At 30.9% G+C, this 23914-nt stretch overlaps 1 protein-coding gene across 4 annotated transcripts in view; it reads right to left on the reverse strand.

Moving 5' to 3' along the window:
- TRIQK (triple QxxK/R motif containing) overlaps positions 1–23914 on the reverse strand; it is a 163241-nt gene that overhangs the window by 94114 nt on the left and 45213 nt on the right. For all 4 annotated transcript variants that reach the window (XM_031946980.1, XM_023496388.2, XM_003760246.3 and 1 more), the window contains one exon: positions 1596–1674. In XM_031946980.1, coding sequence (XP_031802840.1) covers positions 1596–1656 — 61 coding nt within the window. In that variant the 5' untranslated portion in view covers positions 1657–1674. The remainder of the gene's footprint in view (positions 1–1595; positions 1675–23914) is intronic.

The raw sequence follows: 23914 nt of genomic DNA on the forward strand, positions 1-23914 counted from the left end.
TCCTCACTTTCTCTAATCCCACATATGCAATCATTTGCCAAATCTTGCCATTTCTTCCTCCACATTTATTACACCCAATGGTATGGTGGCAAATGGTTTTTAAAACAATGTGCATGACCCATTTTTAAGTTTAATTTGCATTATTAACATTTTTTCCATCACTTTCTTAGATCTAGATAATCAACAAAACAAAAACTCAAGCCCTAATATGTAACATTTGCTGACTTATGAGATTTAAACACTTATAGTAAAAATTTAACAATTGGCTTTTCATAACTGGTTGAACTGGCTTTAGCACATTCATGCTATACAAACCCTTCCCACATATCTACCATTTTAATCCAGGAGCTCAAAACACCTCTCACCTGGAATACTAACAATAATCTTATAACTAATTGACCTTCCTGTTTCAAGTCCCTCCCTATCTCAAATTCTTTATCCACATATCTATTAAATTGATTTACCTTAAACATATATTTGTCCAAGTCATTCTCTTCTTCAATAAATTCCAGTGGTACCCTATTATTCTTTTTTGGCATTTGTTGTCCTTTCTAGCAGGGCTCCAACTTTTATCTTTCAAGTGTCATCATATATTATTCCTTTTGCTGAACTTATAAGTCCAGAAAAACTGGCCCTTCTGTTCTTCAACATATACAAGAGATCCCATGCTATCCTTTTCCCAATAGAATTTCTCCTCTATGATCCTCTCATGATAATTTTTCATCTCTTTCTACTGAATGATCCATTCCTAACTACAAAAATGCCCACAGACTCCTCATCCTCAAGAAACCCTTTCTTTATTCATCTCTCTGATTATCAACTTTCAAAGTTTTTCTTTAAGACTAAAGCATCCTCTTCTCTTCGAAATTCTCATTTCTCTAACTTCTCTTCTGACTTCTCTATCTATTCCTGTATATTCTTCACTGGTTCCTCTTCTTCTTCTAACCTATCTTGTAAGTCTATTACTCTCATTCTGTTTCAGTGTAGAGGATTCTAGCTGATCTCCTCAGTAGAAAGTATATATAAGATGGAAGTATTTGGAGAGAAAAAAAAAGAGAGAATGTGGGAGACAGATCCTAAATTTAAGAAGAAAAAAAAAGTGAGTGACCTGGGCAATAGGAGATAATTGCTAAAAGCATTTGGATGGGATTATATAGGGATGATTCTGGCTTCAACAGAAGTTCTGAGTAATGGTAGCATTGGGAAAGTATGAAGCAAGATGGATGTCTACTCCTCTGCTTGACTCCATGAAATATCAAAACATCCAGTAGTGGAGAGGATGGCCAGGGATGCATTTTTTCTGAAATTAAGTCACAGTAGCAGTTTGAAAGGAAGAGTCTAAGATGAAGAGAAATTTGGTAACATTTGCTTGAGAGGACATAATGGAACAGATATCAATTGTACAAGATTTTGAGATAAGTAGGCTGATACAGCTACAGATGAAAGTTAGCCAAGGAAGAGGGCTTTCACCTTGGAAAATCCAAATCATAAGGAAGAAGAGAAAGGAAAGTGAGTTTTTCAATCATAGATCAGGTAAGTACCAATTGATGGTTTCCCAGATTTACTCAGGAATCAAAGAAAATTATGTTACTTACCAATTTGCTTTCTATATTGATCAACAGGAAGTTTTAAAGTAGAAGCATCCTTTCTACCCATCTTGGGTCTCCAAAATATCTATTCAAAAGAAAGGAAAACAAATCACAAAATATTAAAATAAAAATAAATCACATATGAAAAGAAATAAATTTTATGGGATATCTTTCCAAGTAATTTATTATGTTCAGATGTTTTATTCTTTTCTGACACTTCAGGATCCCATATGGAATTTCTTTGGCAAAATACAAAGATATTAGGCTTGCCATTTCCTACCCCAGATAATTTTATAGATAAGGGAACTGAGGCAGAGTTAAGTGACTTGTTCAGGGTCATACATCTATTAATTGTCTGAGGCATGATTTGAACTAAGGTTTTTCTGACTCCTGGTTCAATGCTCTCCTATTATCCTAACTGGCTGCCATAATATCTAAAAATTATGTCAACTTTTTGCCACAGATAGACAGTTTATATGATATACTGTTGCACCTAAATAGGAGACAATGACAGGGGAGGAAAGAGACTTCTAGGACACTGGGTCTGACAGATCTCATTTAATTACTTCGCAATTTGCTTACTGTCTCTTAGTCTCAGATTCCTCAAATGTAAAGTGGATATAAAAATCACATCTACCTAGGGTTACTATGATACTCAAAAGAATATGTAAACTTTGTAAAACTTTGTAAACGTTAAAGAACTTTATAAATGTTAATTATCATTATTCTTATTTCAAACACTTCAAAATATCTTCTATTTAATTTCTATAAATATAACTTCTCCATGTCAGCGGTTAGTTTCTAAAAGCAGTTATGGCCAAAAAATAAATAAATAAAATAAAATAAGAAAGGAAAATAGAAAAGAAAGAAAAAAGAAAGGTAAGAAAGAGAGGAAGAGAGGAAGAAACAAAGAAAGAAAGAAATGGAAAGGAAAGGAAAGAAGGAAGAAAAGGAAGGAGGGAGGGAGGGAAGGAGGGAGGAAGGAGGAAAAAAGAAAGAAGGAAAAAATAAAAATAAAGAAAGCAAGGAAGGAAGGAAGGAAGATAGAATCTGACAACCAATCTTCTGGTAATGATCTTGTTTGGACCTAACTAGTCTGGTTTTAAAATAACAGATAAAATCTATCACAGGGCTTGCTTTTTGAAGACTGCAATTTTGTAAGGTATGTCAAAGCTTGTGTTCCTCTGATAAAACATTGACAACGAAGTCCTATACTTCAGTTTTCTTAATATATACTTTTTTTTTTAATTTTAAGGGTATCTCATCTTTCAAATCTATTTGAAATATAATAGTAATATATATAGATACATACTAAGGTGATAATTGAAAATAGAAATAAACAAGGTGGAGGGTGTTTTTTTTTTTTTTTTTTGGTTTTTATAAGGTTTTTAAAAGCAGTTTTCTCTAAATTTCTATATCCTTATGTAGACAAGTTTACATATCACTTTCAAAATCCAAATTTAAAATATAATTTCAGTAGCAAACAAATTAAGGACATAAAATGTGATAAATATTGCTATTGTTATTGAAAAATTGTTAATAGTGAAAATATTTAATTTTTATTATGAATACTAAATCAGAGGCATAAGCAAAATTATTTTCTTTTTATGAAAAAAAAATCACTGAAGGCTATTTTAAATGAGCCAAAGAAATCCCCCTGTTTATCTATGTAGTTCAAACTGTCAGCGCATCAGATATCTAGAACCTGTAAAATATTGTGACTTTTCTTTGTTCTTCAAAGCTATGTGGTAATCATCACTCATTTCAAATGCTTTGATGGTAGGATAGCAAACTACCAAGAAACCCACGGAGACATTAGCACATACAGCCACAATGTCTAATAAGACAGCTATTTGCATAAAAGATCAGCCACAATTTAAAATGTGTTGTGATAGAAGCGGAAAGGGAATAACAGATCTATATTAGTATGTACAAAACCAAGATTGTTTTCACAATTTAATTCTCTAGGGACTGTGGCTCATCACCTTCTCTTATAAAAAATATAGCATTCCCTGAGGAAGTAACTTCCTAGGAACCCAAATTAAAATACGGATTATTAAGAACAAATATTTATTATTGATGGGGTTTTTTTTTGTAAGAATGGTTTTGGATGTAAAAATTATAGATTTTTTAAAAAAATCAGTAATCTTTGTAAATAAAGTTTACTTAAATACTAATGTGGGATGCTTAAAACAGTTCAGTGAGTTCATTTTTGCTGTGTTAAAATATTTTTTAAATAGCCAATCTCCTATGTTTTTAAAGTAAAAAAAATTACTATTGTAAATTAATATTTTATTAACTTTAACTGTTACAAAAACATGATATAGGTTTTCAGGAAATATATATAGGTTCTTTCAAGAAAGAAAACATCAATGACGTGTGGTGTCTGAAAACAACACTGTAAAATATACACATTTTAAGCATGTTTTTTATTTCTTTTTCTTGTAATATGCAGATAATCAGAAAGAATGACTAAACAAATTTAAACTTTCCTGCTTCTAGGAAAAATACAGAGGTCAAATGTATATATTTAAATTCACATCAAAGTATATTAAAAATTAACACATCAGGAGTACAAAGACAGTAATCTTAATAGTTATTTCTCTTTCTTGTATCAACAAGGATCAAAATAAGAGCTGAAGTGAGGAATCAATATTCTGTGAAATGTAAAGTAAGTTATATTTCAAAATAAAATAGCAATGTACTTACAGTTTTTAAAATATTAAAAATTAATGAAAAATCTTTCCCATACCCTTTGTGATCACTAATATCTTGGGATTTAGGTACTGATTATTTGAAAATACAATTAGAGTGCTTGCTGCATTCAACTCAATACATACTAAACAATCCAGAAAAACAATAGCATGTGAAAAGATGACACACAAATATTTAAAAATTAAAGTTAAAAGTGAGAGAATATGAATAAAAATCAGTAGAAATAACCATTTGGATAGAACTGCCTACTGCAATGAATATTGTAGAATAGAAAAGTTCTAGCACAAAACTAAAAAAGATAATACAATAACTAGAATCAGAAAAAAAGATTATGAAATGATCACTGAAACTCTGAGAGTGTTTGGTAGCTCTAATAAAATAAAGGAAAAGAAAAATCAAATAGACATTTTAGGAGACAAATTGGGAAATTTCCTCTATACACATTCCCACATGGAGAAACCAGAACTCAAAAAACCAATGATATTTTAGTTATTTTCAACCTGAATCTTTCATACAACAACATCAAAATAATAAGTATGACAACTCTGAAGTATCAAAATTACAATAAGAAATTGATAATAGCTAATATCTCTAACGTGCTTTGAGATTTATCAGATTTCTCATGTATATGTATATGAATACGTATATACACATATGTATGTGTGGATATGGATACACACATTTACACACACATAAATGTATATGGCATGATAGTTCCCAACTTGCCTGACCAGTGTAATATATTTATATGAATTGCAAGTATTGTGCCTTAACAGAATTAAAGGTTAAAAATATTACAAATAAAAAAATAAAAATATTGCAAATATTTCTAAATAAATATTATCAGACAAAGAAATGTAAAACAATTTCTGATGTAGTACAGAACCCAGGAGAGCATGGAAGCATAAAAGAACATTCTGGAACATTAAAAAAAATGAAACTTTGAGAAGAGTTAAAAAAAATATCTAGAACTGAAAAACGTGAACCATGGTGGCAAGTGGAAAGAACAATTATTTTGGAAAACAAATATACTTCAGTAAAGAACAATCCAGAGAAAGAAAAATAAAAGGCAGTAACAGAAGGAATACATTATTATAAAAAAAATTGATATCAAAGGAAGGTCGCACACATAACTTTAGGATCCTAAATCTCCCAGAACATCATGAAAAAAAAAATCAAAACAATTTAAATAGCATAATTTAGGACAAAGCTTCTTAAATTGTGGTTCATAATCCCATATGGAATGGGGTCATGTAAATGAATGTGGTGGTCACAAAGTTATGATATATAAGTAAATGTTTGAGAATTGTATTGCATTGTATTGATTTTTATACCTATATATCCAAGGTTGCATAAAATTTCCTCAAGTGAAAAGAGATCACGAGTAGAAAAAGTTAAGTAGCCCAAATTTAGGAAATGATACATGAAAACTTCCAAGATTTTCTGAATACAGAGAACAAAGTACTAAATAAAAGAAACCACAGCTTGGGGATGGGTGGAAAATGCTTCATGGAAATTATGTTTAATAGTTCTAATGACAAAGAAGCAAAACAAAAAAAATCCTCCGTAGGAAAATACTTCAAATATAAATGAATCTGATAACACAAAACTGTTGCTATTGATCAATTCTTTCAAATCATGTTCAAGTCTTCTTGAGCCTACATGGGGTTTTCCTAATAAAGATACTAGAGTGATTTGTCATTTCCTTCTCTAGCTTATTTTAGAAATGGGGAAGTGAGCCTATCAGAATTAAGTGATAGAGTCATATAGCTATTAAGTGTATCAGGTTAGATTTAAACTTCTAAAGATGAATCTTCCTGACTCCAGGCTTTAAAATCTATCCACTGTCACAACTAGCTACCCCAATAAAAGACTACTCTGCATGAAATGGAAATTGAAGAAAATAATGGAATAATCTATTGTAAAAAGCAAAGGAGCTTGAGATACAATCTGAAAAGATAGATAAAACAAACTTACACCAAAGCATCAATTAAAACAGGTTCAATAATAAAGAAACATTAGAAGCATTCTTACAAAGGAAAAAAAAAAGCATTAACAAATTATTCTGCCAAATTAGTCCCCTGGATTGTGAGCCTGTTGAGATCATGGATTTATTTATTTTTAAAGTGTCTTTGTAGCCCTAGTACTTAACAGTAAGAACATATTAAGTAATTTTAAAATGTTGGTTGAATGATTTACTGATTCAATTTGCAAATACTCCCAAACAACAGAATCAATAGTTGAATAAGTATAACTAGCAAGTAAAGATTGGATTGAGAATAAAGAGATCATTAAGAGATTTAATAAGAGTACATAAACAGATAAATATAAAATAAGAATTTAAAGAATTGAGCATCATGATAGTGAAGAATTAAACTTGACATATAAAGAACTCTTTTACAAGCGACACACTATTCTGTGGTCATAAATTAGACTGGAAATGTAGGGGATAGAGAAAAATGTGTGATTTATGAAGTGGTATGAATGATTTAAGGAAAGTAACTCCTCTAGTCTCTTAGCAGTAAGAAGGGCTACCAGAGAATATGTGAGGAATAAAAACATGTATTAACAAAACAGGAATAAAAGGAGTGAAAAACTTTCACTGAGGAAAACTCCCATGGCACAAAAATGATATGTTAAGTCTATAATCGCAAAAGAGATCCTTATAAAGGAATTAATTGGGAAGGGGATAATGGTACACAGAAATTCTACTTCCTTTGAGAATGCCAAGTCTTCATGGAAAGCATTCTAAGTCAATAGAAGTGAAATTAGAGTATCTTATAACAACTAACATTAAATAATGAAGGAGGACATGGATACTGTAAAAAAAGATTCCCATTACATGGGAAGATATAAGATTATGGGGAAGAAAGAAGGTAGCCTAGTTTCTGAGGCTGGCAATTTGACTTCTGTGCTGGGATAGAAGGTTCCACCACTGATTAGCTGTGCTACTATCATATTGAGCTAGGACCGAGGGGTCTCAGTTACTATAGTCAAGATCCTCTCACTAACTTGTCCACACACTGCTGTACTAGGCTGTGCTCTCCTTTCATCCAAATGAAACTGATCTTTCTTGAAGTCCTTCCAAGCAATCCTAAGTTGGAAAATTGTTTTACTCCATCTTTTTGTAGATTCTGTCACTCCGGAATCTGTTCAGAAGCTTAATTTAAGGTTGTTTCTGAGGAAAACTGGAGAGAGCTCTGGCAACTTCCTAGCCTCTTGGCTCCAACCTTGTCAATTTAATTTTAATCTAGTTCAGGCCCTCTCTATGCCAGTTTTATAGCTTACAAAAGTTAGTTGAACAATCAACTTCATCAAAGTTATAGGAAATAAAATTAACACATAAATCATCAGTGTTTATGTATATTACCAAAAATATTTATCAGGAAGAAAAAGAAAAATTCCATTTAAAATATTTATAGAAAGAATTCTACTTATCAAGATGTGCCTATAGGAACTACATAAACAGAACTAAAAAACGTTCTTTATAGAAACAAAGACATCTAATTAATTGAAGAAAGTTATTGCTTCTGCATAGGCCAAGCCAATATTATAAAATTTACAATTCAGTATAAATGAATTTATTCAATGTCATACCAATCACATCACCAAATTATTCTATTTTAGAGCTAGAAAATATATAATAAAATTTATCTATAAGAAAAATAATGGTTAAGATTCTTCAGAAAAATAATGGGAGAAAATGGAAAGAAGGGTTTCTCAGTATCAGATTTCACATACCAAAGCCATAATCATAAAAAAAAAAAAAGATTTGCTACTAATTAAGAAATAAGAGAAACTGATCAGGGGAACAAGATAGGTACACAATATACAGAAGCAAATCAATACAGTTTAATAAACACAAAGATCCCAACTGTTAAAGGTAAAACTCAATGTTCAACAAAAATTTTGAAAAACTGGAAAGCGGTCTGTTAGAAACTAGGTATAGAGCAACATCTCACACTGTATACCAAGATAAATTCCAAATAAGTATATGATTTAAACAAAGAAAGTAACATCATAATTTGGAGGAACAAGAAAGACATTTCATGTCAGACCTATAAAGAGAGGAAAATTTCATAATCAAATAAGAAATAGAGAGGGTAATAAAAGCTAAATTGGCAAAAGTTGGCAAAAGAAAAGATAGGGAGGGAATGCTAAATATTGGAAGGGCTTTGAGGAAGAGGCATATTTTGTGCTTTTGGTGAAGCTGTTAATCAGTCCAGCCATTTAGAGAAAGCAATTTGCAATTATGGCCCCAAATCTTTTAAATTGTATATAAACTTTGACTCAATGACCATCAGTAGGTCTATTCATAAAAGAGATCTAGAGAGAGGGAAAGAATGCATAAAATAAAATTTTATACACACACACACACATATATCAGTTTTTTTCTTGGTAACAAAGAATCAGAAACTTTGGAAGTACCTGTCAATTGAGGTATGGCTGAACAAGTTATGGATGTGATAAAAATAACTATTTTGTTGTAGGAAAAGAAGAATGAAATGATTTCAGAAAAACTCAGGACGATTTGTATGATTTGATATTGACTGAAGTAGGAGGGAGAAATACTCCCCAGAGAAAAATTTATATGACAATAATATTGTAAAGACAAATAATTTTGGAAGACTTAAGAGCTCTGATCATTGTAATTATCAACCAGAATTCTACAGGATTCATGATGTAAATTTATCCACCTCCTGACAGAGAAGTTATGTATTTGTTCAGAGTACAACTTAAGACACACATACACACACACACACATACTTATGTGTATCTATATGTACATAGACATATTTACACGTGTGAATAGGACATAGCAATTTGGGAATTTGTTTTACTTGTTTATAACAGGCTTTATTTTTCTTTCTCTGAAGATATGTTACCTTGAGCAAAATTGGAGTGGAAAGTAGGAAATAAAGAAGGCAGACTTTGTGGATTATAAATATATATATATATATATATTTTTTTTTTAAATCCCATAACTTTTGATTCAGAAATTACACTGCTAGGCATGTATCCCCAAGAAGGTAATTTTAAAAAAGAAAACTTCTGCATACACACAAATATCTGTAGTAGCACTTCTGAAGAAGTATCAAAGAATTAATAACAAAGTAGATTTCTCCCAATTAGATAGACAAAGGGTAAACAAATTGTGGTAAAAGAACACAATGAAATTTTACTCTGAAACAAGAAGCAATAAATATAATGACATGTATTGAAATAAACTGGGCAGAAAATATTGCATATAAAAGTCATATTTTTTCTATGTGTTGATAGATTTTGATGAGTTATTTTTTCTCTTTTGAATTTTGTCATTGCTGTTGTAAGGGATGGTTCTCTGGGATAAGACATTAGGATACAGAAGGAAATCCAGGGATCAATTAATATTTGTAAAAGAAACTATTGTAATTATTCTTTTTCTTATCATTTCATCCTTAGTTAGTTGGTAGATTAGAAATACATCAAATAAATTAATAACCATTGAGGTGTTAATTGGATGACTACTAATGGTTCAATGTGTTACCAACACTCCTGGGTAACTCCTTGGTGAGCACTTCTACTAGACTAAAATATAAAGCTAAATGTTGAAATAAGACAAGATAGAAATATTTAATATAATTTCATCTATATCTATCTACCTCTATCTCTATCTATCTATCTAATCTATCTATCTATATATAGAGAGAGAGAGCACCCATATCTTTCAAAACCCAAGAAACTACATTCAGGGCCACCCCCAGGGGCCTGAAAGAGAAAGGTTTGGGGCAATTAAAAAAGCAACTTAATAGCATTGAGCAGTAATTTATGAAATTCAATAGCCAAAAAACCACTTTAAATATAATTTATTTTTAAAAGGATTTTAAATGAATTCAATAAATAAAGGATGGACTGTCAACTAATGTCTGAAATGTGTTCTTAACTTTTTTAGGTGACATCACAAACAAAACATCCTTCCATATCCCCTGTTTGCTGCTAAGCTAGGTAAATCATTGGGTTAAGCCAGGATAGCTTTTTAAAAAAATATTTCTAAATAATAACAGAAAGATTCTATCATTAGACTAGTAGATTAGGTAATCCCATAAACATAGATTCACTGAAAAAGTTTGAAGAGTTCTTTAGTAGTGTCTTACAGTGGAAGCTGGGGGCGAGGAAAATATCAGAATGGGGAATGGAGTTAATAGTATTAGGAAGTCATCTGCAGTAGCTCAGAAGTACCCCTGGAAACCTGAAGGGGTAGTGATAGTCAGCCAACTCTAGGAACCCAACCTATTAACAATATGTGGTGATTTGAGAGAAGGTCAGAATCTGGTTAAGTATAAGACACCACAGTAGATGAGAAGGGGAAGAACACCAAGAAGTGAAGAAATCAAGAAAAGTCTCAGTGAAGATATGCTTGAGCTAAGTTTCCAAAATAGAATATAGCACAATAGGGAAAGGATTCCAGGAACCAGGAGCAGCCTGTGCAAAGGCAAAGATAGGAAAGGATATTTTCTGACAGAAAAGGCTAGTAGGCCACTTTGGCTCCAACACTAATACATATCATGTGATGGATATTAATGTTCAATCAAGCTGTAAAATGTGACAGAATGAGATTGCAAAGGGATTTGAATGCTAAACAGAGGAGTATGTGTTTTATCCTAAAGATAGTCATTTGAGAGTCACTTAAGGTTCATAAAAGTGACATGGTCAGCCCTGTGCTTTAATAATATAAATTTGGGAGCTTTGTAGAAAATGGATTATAGGGGAAAGATACTGGATACAGAGACCAGTTAAACAGTTATTTCATTCAGTAAACCTTGGTGGGATGGAATCATTTTATGCAGCATTTTAAGCAGAGGAAAAGAATATAGAGCTATACTCCAGCATGTACCCTAAGTAGTGGGAGATCCTGTTTCAAAGAGTTCAAAGAAAGAATTGATACAATTCCTTAAAATGATGTCCTACACATCAACATAGGAGAGATGAGAAGATTAAAACTGGGAAAATACAAAAATAAATAATTTTTAAGAGAAAAATGGAGAATTATCTAAAGATACTGGTATGGATATATATATGAAATCCATCTAACAAATTAAATTTTTAATGATTTAAGTAATTGGGGGAAATTATTTATGTTTGGAACATTAGTATAAACAATATCACCTAGATTAATATATAAATTTAATGTCATATTTATTAAATTTCCATTACTAGATTACTATAACAAACCCAAAGACTCCAACTTTTGGGATTAAGAATTCAGTATTTGACAAAAATTGCTTGCAATACAGGAAAATAGTATGGCATAAACTAGGCATCGATCAATGTCTCACATTCTCTACTAAAGATAAGATTCAGTTGGCTTCATGATTTAAAAATAAAGAATAGCAAACTGAGAAAACAAGGGATAATTTATCAGGCAGAAGGGAGGAATTTATGGCCAGAAGAACTACAGAACATTATGAAATGCAAAATAAACAATTTTGATCATATCAAAATTTTTGCATAAAAAAACCAATGCAAGCAAGTTTAGAAGGGGAAGCAGAAAGCTGGGGAAAATATTTTGCAGTCAGTGTCTGATAAAGGCCTTATTGCTAAAATATATAGAGAACAGGGTCAAATTTATAAGAATATAAGTTATTCCCCAATTGATATTCAAAAGATATAATTTTCAGATAAAAAATTAAAGCCATCTATAGTTATCTGAAAAAAAAGTTCTCTAAATCACTATTGATTAGAGAAATGCAAATAAACACAATTCTGAGGTACCCCCTAAGACCCCTCAGATTGACAATGATAACAGGAAAAGATAATGATAAATGTTGGAGGGGATGTGGGAAAATATTCTGGAGAGCAGTTTGGAAGTATATTCAAAGGGCTATCAAACTCTGCATATCTTTTGATCCAGCCATTTCACTACTGATCTGTATCCAAACAGATCATAAGGAATGAAAAAGGACCCATATGTGCAAAAATATTTGTAGTACTTCTTTTTGTGTTGGCAAAGAATTGGAAATTGAGTAGATGCTCATCATTTGGGAATAACTGAATAAGTTATGGTATTAGAATGTAATGAAATTGTTCTATTGTTTTATTAAAAATCATTGAACACACTGATTTCAGAAAAACCTGGATTTACATGAACTGATGTTGAGTGAAGTGAGCAAAACCAGGAAAATATAGTACACAATAACAGCAAGATTATGTGATTATCAACTATGATAGACTTAGCTCTTCTGGACAATACATTGATCCAATACAATTCCAATTAGACTCAGGATGGAAAATGCCATCTGCATCCAGAGAGAGAATTATGAAAGACCAACTATTGATTGAAGCATAATTTTCACCTTTTCAAAAATTTTTCTCTCACAACATGACCAATGTGGAAACATTTAAAATTACTGTATTTGTATAACCTATATCAGATTGTTGGCTTTCTTGTAAAGGTAAGGAAAGGAAAATGAAAAAAAAATTGAAAACTATCTTTACATGTAATTGGAAAAATAATGTATTGTGAAAACAAAAAGAAAAAAAAGAAACATACTGGCAGTTAAATAGTGATTAGGTAACTTAATGTTTCATTTCTTCCATCCAATTATTTTATTTTTAATTTAAAAAAAATCTAATTTTATTTTTTCCAAATACATCAGGCAATTCTTTAAATCTATAAATTGCAGAAGTTTGTTCATCTAAATTAGCTTGAGTAACTTTGTCACTAAGGCTTCCTATACTCATAAAAAAGTTCTAAAACAATAAAGACTAAAACAGTCTCATTTTCACAGATAAAAATTCATACATCAAACCATTTGTTGCATCACAGTGATTGAAATAAGACAGTGACTAGTGAATAAAAATCACTTAAGAAATATTCAATCCATTCATTTCATTTCTTCTATCTTTTACAGCATTTGGAAATAAGCATTTCCCCTAAGAAATACTTAGGGAACATTCCAAGGGTTTATTACGTTGTCTCATTATTATAATTTTGTTTGGGTAAAATTACACTGTTTTTTTCTTAAAGGATTCTTTGATCACGATTGCAATATTCTTTAGGGTGACTTTACTTTCCATTCAAATATAACTTCTTTCTTCATATTTCCATTATTTGTTGTAATTTTTGTAGTTATTGCCTGTAAAATATGTTTTAATATTTGTTTATGTGTATTTTGTGGCACAGAATATAGACAAAATTTTACAGGAACAATCTGAAGCCAGAATTGCCCTAAACCTAATACATAATTTTTCTAAAATTCTGTTAAAACTTTCTTTCATATTTTTTTGTTAAATTTGTCTGGTTCTGAAATGGGAATGTCGAAATCATTTGCAATTACTGTATAAGTTATTTTGCAATTTGATTAAGTTTTCTTGAAGGTATTCAGATGTTATGCCATTCTATATATATATGGGTGTGTGTGTGTGTGTGTGTGTGTGTGTACATATATATACATATATATGTATACAGAGTATCTCAAAAGTCAAAGTACAATTTTAAGCTCTACAAATTTTGGAGACATCTTATATTTGGGATTGTTATTGTTCTGTTATCGATGGTGCTCTTAAACATAAGACGGTCCTTCCCTCTGACCATATTTGTTATGAGTATTGCATTTTTTAAAATTACAATAGTTATTCTTGACTAAATTTTTTGATTTAGCACAAACAATTCTACTCTGATCTCTATTTTAATTCTCAAAAGTTCTTTGTTGCTAGTTATGTGAGCCTGAACAAGACACTTACTCTCTGTCTGTTTCAGTTTCCTCATCTGTATAATGTAAATACCTCATAGGGTTATTGTGAGTATAAAACAAGAAGCAAACTTTAAAGAACTATAAGAATACTATTTTTACAATATATTTATACATTACCTTATTTAATACCACATTATTTCATAGTATTTATTCTGTTCTATTTTATATTATACTGATTTATGGATAAAACAAGTATATTTTATCACTTCTTTACTTGTAGGTAATTTAGCCTCCATCTGCAAAAAACTAATATCCTATAGACTTAGGATAATTACTTTGAACACAACTCATGGTTACAGTGACTAGTTATAGAGATGTTTTATCACCACTTGCAGATAGATGATTCTATGTAAGACTATGGTGAATTCACACAAAGCAAACACTCACAAGCAGGTCAGAAGAAGCAGTACAAGGAAACTCTCAAGATCTCTGATGAACTTTGGAATGAACTATAACACATGAAAGTTACTGATATAACACCCCCAAACCCCAGCATGGTGTACCTATAACAAAGGAGGTATTTATGAGCAAAGCAAAATCTCATTAGTACAAAGGAAACATAAGATGTACAAATCTAGAGACACCTTCATCCCAAATGTTCAAATGAACTATTTGTGCCTAACTGTTGGTGGAGTCTTCCAAGCTCATTTTGGACTGATCAGTCACAGTCTGTGATAACATTGGTCCTTTTCAAGGCATGAACAACAATAAATAGATGACTTTATAATGGATTTTAACACGTTACATTACTGCTATAAAAAGTACCTCTCAGAATTTCTTCCCATATTTTTCAATATGACTACAAGAAAACAATGCATTTATTTAACATGATCAGTTATCACAAAATCCCTCTTCCCTCCTCACAGACACTAAAATACAAAAAGTGATACTTATTTTTGTTTTAATGTTTTTTAATGCGCAGATTGTTGTGGCATCTGGGCACATGACATACTTGAAAACAACACATTAAATTTATACTGCCCAGAATAGAAAAAAAGCTGCCTTGAATGCACCATCAACAACACTCACCATTAGAAAAATTTTCATTAGCAGTATAAATCCCTTGGATTAAGGAATAATTTAATAAAATCACAATTTCACACTATGAACTGGGGAGAGGGAACCCAATTGTTTGAAGCCTCATTATGTGATATTTCACACATAATAGATGATGCATAAATCAATACATAAATATTTGGATTTATAAATTAGAAATTTAGAAAGAAATTTCCAGCAGCTAATATTTCATTTAATATTGTTATTCCTGGTTACAAAGCTTAACTCTAACTCTAGGCCTGTCAGAAAAAGTACCCTGGATAGTGTTGTCATTATCTGGCCAAAAGAAAAAAAAAAAAATACAAGCTATGAGGTACATTGATGCTAAGCAATGGTATAATTAGGTTTTCTACAACTGAAAAATATTTAATATTACAAAGTGCAAATTCCGCTAAAAGCAATATCATAAAATCATACACTTAGCTTAGGAAGAGAACATTAGGGTCCTTAAGTTTTTTAGAGTCATATTCGCCCTTTGAAAGTCCAATGAACCCTACAGATCTTTTCTGTGAATAACAGTTTATTACCTACCTTAATAATTGAAAGAAATGCTGTCTCAGATAAAGATTAATAAAAAAAAAAGTTGTAGCTTTCCCCACTCAAGTTCATAGACCTTTTGAAATCTATTTATGAACTTCAAGTGAAGAGGCTCTCCTTATTGCTCATCTAGTCCAAGCTCTCATTTATAAATAAGGAATTTGGAGACCACAAAGGTGAAATTACTTTTAAACATAACAATATTTAAAATGGCATAACAGCTTATTTTAAATCCTTATATCTCATCTATTTGCAGCAGTATAAGATCAAATAAATAAAACCCCCATGTTCTCTTGTATCTTTATGATGGTTGAAGATGTACTTTTTGTTCTAAACCAAATATTAAAAGACTGAAGACATTTACTACTATTGATCAAACAAGATAAGGTAGAAAGGCCATAAGATCAAAGATTCAGAACTTTAGTGGAAGGACATTTAAAATTTATCTAGATCAACTACTTCATTTTACAGATGAGAAAAGATGAAGTCAAGAGAAGTTAATGATGTGTACAAGCTCATATGCAGCAGAGTCAGGATTTGATTTAATATACTCAACTCCAAATTCAGAAAAATTCCACCATGAATTTTATCATTTAAGTTAAGCATTTAGTGACTGGAGAATAATGAACTCCACTGCTATAGAGATTTGCCCATCCTTTACTCTCACAATCATTCTGAAAGAGAGACATATTCAGTTTAGCTAGGGAAGGAAAGAATGAATGGAGCTGTGGAGTTAGGAAACTGGCAAATGTGGCTACATAGGGTGTGAAAGAAAAGCGACTGAAACCAGGTTCAAACAGTTCTCAGAACTTACACTGGGCAGGTACTAGGCTAGTGAAAAGAAAATTTTCTAACACAGAAGGAGTCTAAGAAAAGTTTTAAATCCAGCCTTGGGGTTCTACCTAAGATGAAAGGGAGAGGAGTCAAAAAAGTGAGGAATAGGGAATATATAAAAGGAAAGCTAAAACCATCAAAGATTAAAAGAAGAAAATTCATCTAAATACCTTGAGTACAAACAGATAAATCAAGAAAGAAGATGCTAAAATTCAAAGGATAATTAATAAAACATCAAAAGATTTAAAAACTTCTCTACAAAAATTAGAAGACAGAGGAAATGTAGGCAATACAAATTTATGAAACATAGAAACCTGTGGAAGACCTGGAGGGAATAGAACAATAAAATGATGAAGAATGGTTCAAAAGAAAGGAAAGAACATTAGAGAACAAAATAGAAGTTATGGCCCAAACAACACTGATAATCAACAGAGCAGAAAAAAAAAATTGAGCACACAATAACAAGGCTCTCTAAAGAAATGAGAAAGAAAAACTGGAATACAAAAATACAGAATACATGCCAGCCGGTGCATGCCGATATATCTCCTACTACTCCTGTACTCCTGTTCTTTACTCCAGTGATCTCCCTGGGGGGAATCATAAAGAGATAGATGTTCAACCAGTAATTTCCACCAGTGAAAGACAATTAATTGTAGGGCTTGTCTCTAACACTACTCTCCTACTCTGGCACCCACAACAGCAGCTGCATAGGCACCTTGAGAAAAATACTATTCTCCCCTCCCCACACTCCTAAATACATGTATCATCTGTCCTTCAGACCACTTAAAGGTTGCAGCAGTCAGAGGGTGTACTCCAGGGCATTGCCTGAAGAGAGCCACGGTCCTACTTTGTCCTTATTAATTTGGCTGTGACAGACAGATAAAGGTCCCAGATCTCTTCACATTATCTTTCCCCATAAAAATTCCCTTTTCTGAATTTCCCTGTATCTGTCAAGGGGACCACTATCCTTTGAGTGACCCATATTCACAACGTTGCTGTTGTCTGATTTCTTAATCTCTTCTCTCTACATATCAACACCCAAATATTGTTGTTTCTGTTTCACCATCTTTCCACTTCTGCACCGTGAATTTTCACTTCATTCACACACAGATACTACCTTAGTTGGGCCACTTGCTCACCTCTCATCTGGACTTTTATAATAGCTTTTTAAATGAATGATCTGTTTGTCCCTCTCCTCTGTAACTGATCTCCTATGTAACTGTCAAAATGCTTTTCTTAAAGCACATGCATGACTGTTTCATTCACCTACAAAATGAGCTCTTAATGACTCTTTATTCATTCTAAGATCAAATATTATTTTATTATCTCATTCCTTCTAGTTTTACAGTTTTGTATAAGCTTTATAACATACACAATTATATATAATTTTTATTTTGTGTAAGCTTTACAATAATTATTAATAGAGTAGTAGATATACATAATTTCAAAATAACTATATATAGTATATATATATAGTATGCATACACAAATATATACAATATGTATATATAGTTATATACATGTATATAAACATATATAATATATCCATGCATATATAATACATATAAATACATGTTCTTTTTTTTAAATGATAGGAGAATGTGATCAGAAGTTTAGATACTACTTTTACTTACAATATGTCCATCGATCCATTAACTTTCCACTGTTCTTCTAGCCTAATTACCCTTTTCTGACCTCAATTCCAATATTTTAAAATGCATTAGACAATCTTTCTTGGCTTTTCATCTTCCCTCTCCTGCTAATTCTAGGCTGTGGATTACACCTATTACTCACCTCCTATAATCTAACTCACAAATAGATAAATACTATGAGAGAAAATCAATAAATCAAGCTGCATGGATTGACTAAAACTTTATGCTATTTAAACTACGAGAGAGGGCCCTCATTGTTACATATCAGTTTTCTTTTTAAACTATTCCTTTTCTTCTCTCTTCAAAATTCCATGGCTATCCTTTCTTCTGAGAAGATAGTTTCTCTTCATAATTTACTAAAAAGATTGAGAACATAAGGGAAACTTTCTCAACTCACCATCTACAATCTATTCAGTGTCCTTACACACCCTCTAGTCCATTCCCTTCCTAATGATAATCGCTTCACTTTCTTCAGCCTTTAACAACTTCAGTCTTACCACTCGTACTTTCTATTTCATGAATCTTCAGTCTTTTAAAAATTATTTTTTTATTATTCAGAACCTGACAAACACCTATTGAACAGAAAAAAGATGATTGTAAATGAGAAAGTTAATCCATATATATTTTTAAAAATATACATAAACATTTTTGCTCAAATGACCCAGGATAACAACCAGCAGAAGCCATTAAAGTATAACTTTATTCAAAATAAAAGCACACTCAATACCTATAGAGACTCCATTATAAAATTTAAAAATGAGCTTAAATCCTTTACTGTGTCAGTATAATGATATAATAAAAGCAGGAGTGTAATGATAATATTCTATTCAAAATGAAGTATATACTAAATTCAGTACATTAATTCCATGTTCTGCTCTTTATATGTACTGACCTTTGAACTTTGTTATTTTCAAATTTTTCTAAATGCTTTACTGATACTCTTTTTGGTCTTTTATCCACATTATTATCATTAGCAATGCCCAACCTCCAATTTAGAATAAGGAAGCATAGTCCAGCAAACAAATCTATAAATTGGTCATTTGTGGAAATCCATCTCATTCTCTGTTTGTCAAAAGATGGGAAGCATGTGTTATCTAGGATACTCTGGAGTCATAGTCATTTCACTGACTAGAATACTTAGCTCTCTCAAAGATATTTTAACAATATTGTATTTTTATAAACAATTCTGGTTCTGCTCACTTCTCTCTGATTCAGTTCATACAAATCTTCCTAGTTTTCTCTGAATTTATACCTCTCATCTTCATATAGAAAAATAATATCTCCTTGCATCATATTCTATAAATTATCCAGGCATTCTTCAATTCTTTGACACAACAGAATGTACTGCTATATATATTTTTACACAGCTAATTATTTTCTTTCTTTGATCTCTTTGGTATATGTCTTGAAATAATATCACTGTAGCATGAACAGTTTAGTGAATTTTAGGATATGGTTTGCAAGCTATTACACTTTTTCTTCCAAATCACTCCCAACAATTGTCAGTTTTCCATATTGCCAATCTGATATGTATAAAATTTCAGAGTTAGTTCAACTTGTATTTTCTTTATTATTCTTTATTAATATTATATTATTATTTATTCTTTATTAGAAGCAACCCCCCCCCAAAAAAAAAGACTTCCCTTTTTTTCCTTTCTAAACTATTCCATTCATATCTACTAGGGAATAATTTTTCATCTTATATATTAAAATTGTTTTCTACATATTTTGGACATCAGAACTTAATTAAAAACATGATTTTTGCTCCATCTATCTCTCTTCTCATTTTACTTACATTGTTTTTTTTTTTTTTTTTTTTTTTTTTTTGGTGTGCATAATGTCTTTAGTTTTAAGTTATCAAAAATTATACATTTAGTTCTTGCAATCTTTCCAAAGACTGGCTAAAAATTCTTCCTCCCACCACAGTTGTCAAAGTAATCAGTTTGTTCTTCCAATTCCTGTATGATGTGACCATTTTGTTCATATAATTCATTGGAGTATATTATATGTGGAGTGTACTGTTAGATTAAGCCTAATTTCTCCCAGAAGTGAATTCATGCTCAAGTAAATGAAGTCTTTCAACTTACTGAAATATATGCTACTGTCATCATTTACTTCTGGACATTGTGTTCCTAATCTTTCCCACTGGTTCACTGAGTAATTATTATTTTTAACCACAATTAAATTTTTGATGATTGCTGCTTTATGGTGTAGTCTAAGATCTGGTATTGCAAGAACTTGATTTGCCACTTCTTTTCATTATTTCCCTTGAGATTTTTGATCTTTTGTTCCTCTAGATGAATTCTGTTACTGTTTTCTCCTACTTTCATAAAGTAATCTTTACTAGTTTGGTAACTAAAAAGATAATATTCTCACATTTACTGTATTGGCATGAGTATTTGTTTTATTTCCATAAAGAATATTATGGGGTTTCATTTATACAATTTCTATTTGTTTCATAGTAGGTAGACCAAAATATTTTACATATTTTGTAGTTATTTTGAATGATGTTTCACTTTCTTCCCACTCTTTTGTTTTGTTTTACTATTCAACAAGGTTAATGATTTATTTATATAGGCTTATATCCTCTTACTTTGCTGAAGTTGACATACAAACATATATATCTGCCTTCATAAGTCTAAGTCTTTCGATGTTTTTCTAAATCAATCAGCTCATTATTTCTTGTACCATAACAATAATCCAACCTAGTCACATCCTATCTCAGAGATTGTCTATGAAAGTTTCTTCCCCAATTTTCTGTATTGTTTCTATTCCTGGCTACAAAATTTTATTTATACAAAAAAATTTAATTTAAAATAACTGAAATTATAATTTTCCTCCATCTTCCCATCACCCTAAAGAAGGATACAATTAAGTGCATATAAATATATATATAGAGAGAGAGAAGGATAAAATCAAGTATAAATATATATATGTACTTGATTAAGTACATATATATATATATATGTACTTGATTGTATATATGGAAGGATACACACACACACACACACATATATATACATATGTACTTGATTGTTGTATATATGAAAGGATTTACATATATATATATACACACATATATGTACTTGATCAAGTACATATAGAGAGATATATTTGATTATATCCTTCCATACTCTTATATGTATATGTATATATATATATATATATATATATATGCATGTGTGTGTGTATGTATATGTGCACTTGATTGCATCCTTCTTTAGAATTGTGAGAGGATGAAAGGAAAAAAAATAAAGTAAAAAGCACAGACCAGATAACAAAAGAAAAATCATCAAGAAAGGAAAGAAAAGTTGGGCAGCTTTTAAAACAATGAGCAGCATTTATCATATAGGTTTGTTGAAATGGAAATTTTTTGTTTTATATTGAAATCTCTCCCATGGTCTACTGTGTACTGGACAAATTTTTTGTTGTTGTTGTTTTTTCAGCTTTCATCATTTTGTATTTAAGTTTAATTTTTTAATTATAAACAATTAAAAAATAATAATACTATATTTTATATTACTTTTCATTCTTCTTATTTTAAATTGACAGAACTCAAATAGAAATGGTTCCAGAATAAGTTGCTCATCTTACTATTATCTTACTATTATCCATGTTCTGTAGATTGACATAGACGGATTAAATAACTTTTTATAATTAAATAAAAGACTTGGCATATAAATTCATCTTCTGTTGACTCAGAAAAAAACACTTTTAGGACAACTACATTATTATAAGTATTTCATACTGTTCCAACAGTTTTCATTTTTTATTTATATAATTCTTTTATATTTAATAACATGAACTATTTACATGGGTGAATAAGCAACATTTGTAATTGAATAAGAGTACAGTAAAAACATAATCTATGCTCATCCAAGCTATGAGAATTTGTATTTATGAATTTTATTTAATCAGTTTCTACTTTGCTTGCCTTGAAAACAGTTTAATTTCCAGGAAATAAGTCATCATGAAGTTATTTTCACATGTGTAGAGATGGTGACTGTTAAATTAAGTTCTCTCAGAATACTTGTGTATTCCTGTTTTATAATAATAATAAATAAATATAATATAATATAATATTATAATTATAATATAATACATCTGATGTACCTAGCTCCCTAAAAATGACTCTTCTTGCAGGATCCCTCACTTAGTTTCCTCCTTTTTTGCAAACTTACTTGTTATTTCTCTTAATGCGATATGATTTGTTTTCATTGCTTATTTTTGTCTTTACTGTTCTATTTTGTTCTCTTGCATTGAGTTCAAACAAAAATAGGAAGAATTCTTTGGTTTTAAATTATTTGGTGACTTAGAAATATATAAGCAGAGATAACAATGAAATTAACAAACCCATAGGAATTGTTCTTAAGAGGCGATTTTCAGGATCATAATATTCTCCTAAAGCAAAAGAAGAATGTAAAGCCATCATCCACAGGCTCACTAAAGCATTTATGAGACAATTCCAGTAGCAGATAGGCTAATGGGGAGGAGTCTGCTCTTCCTTTTCCCATGTGGTTTTGATTTCTTGTTCTGCAAAATATCTACCTTCTAAAAGTTTTTATTCCATGTAATTTGCAGATTATGGTAACATCTAATAAAAACCTCGATCCTAAATTTCAGTGTTATGTCTAGATGATTGTAAACAACAGTTTAATCTGTGATCTTGCTCTGGATCTAATAGGGATTATTTGTTTAATTCTCAGGGATATTTTGAGGTCTGTTATCATAGTATCAGATTTTCCTACTTGTTAGTTAATAAAAGATGGTGAGTTGCTGATGAAAATGTGAACTATAACTATCTTAATTTATAGGGATTTAAAAAATAAGCTAAATGAGACAGTAACTTGAGCAAAGTATCATGCTACAAAAGCAAATCCAGAAAAATAATAGCATTTAATAAACTAAAAATTCAAGAAACAACAGAAAAATTTTAAAAAACCCTACAAAATGCATAAAATATTTGAGTCAATTTACCAATGTATATAAAATCAATTACAAAATCTTCTTTAAAGAAATAAAGAATGTGACAATGGCAGAATAAAAGAAGCACTACATCCAAATTCTCCCAACAATTCCTCTCCAAATTCCTTTAAATTCATAACTGAAACTGAATTCTATAGAAGCAGAGCCAACAAAAGATTATGTAGTCCAAAACAACTAAGGAGTTGAAAGGAAAGATCTATAACACAAGGTTGGAGGCATCTGGACATGGAACCTACATGGAAGTCATACCAATGATGGGACTAACCTCAGTAGCCACAAGGAGCATACCCTAACAATAGCCTGAATTGAATTCTATTCCTGGTTATTTCTAAATTGCTCTTTGAACCTAAATAAATCTTTTATTCTTTCTGTAATTCTGTATTTTGAGGGTTAACAGTCATCATGCACAGCCTAAAAATAAAGTTGTATATGATTTAAGCTTAAAAGAAATTATATTTATGAAACATAAGTTTCCAGAATAAAGATGCTACACAGGAGGAAAACTAAGGTAAAGGTATTTGAGGGAGTATCATAGGTACAGGAGTTGAGAAAGAGAAAAAGATTGTTTTCATCAAGGAAGGAAGGAAGAGAAGTTTTCTGGTGGTTGAGAGACATCTACCAGAATTTTTATTGGGCAATACGTATGGATTGCATGAACCTCAGAGCAGGAGTGGTTTCTGAGTGATGATAGTGAGAGGTAAGCATGAAGCATCAGTGAGGAGCAAGGAGTTCTTCAGTCTACCCAATTCAACCACTGAATTGGCAGGGGGTGGGATTTAAGGGGGAGTAGCATGAGTGAAAGTGTAATCAA

Source organism: Sarcophilus harrisii, chromosome 1 (assembly GCF_902635505.1).
Source record: "Sarcophilus harrisii chromosome 1, mSarHar1.11, whole genome shotgun sequence".
In the NCBI taxonomy this organism is placed as follows: Eukaryota; Metazoa; Chordata; class Mammalia; order Dasyuromorphia; family Dasyuridae; genus Sarcophilus; species Sarcophilus harrisii.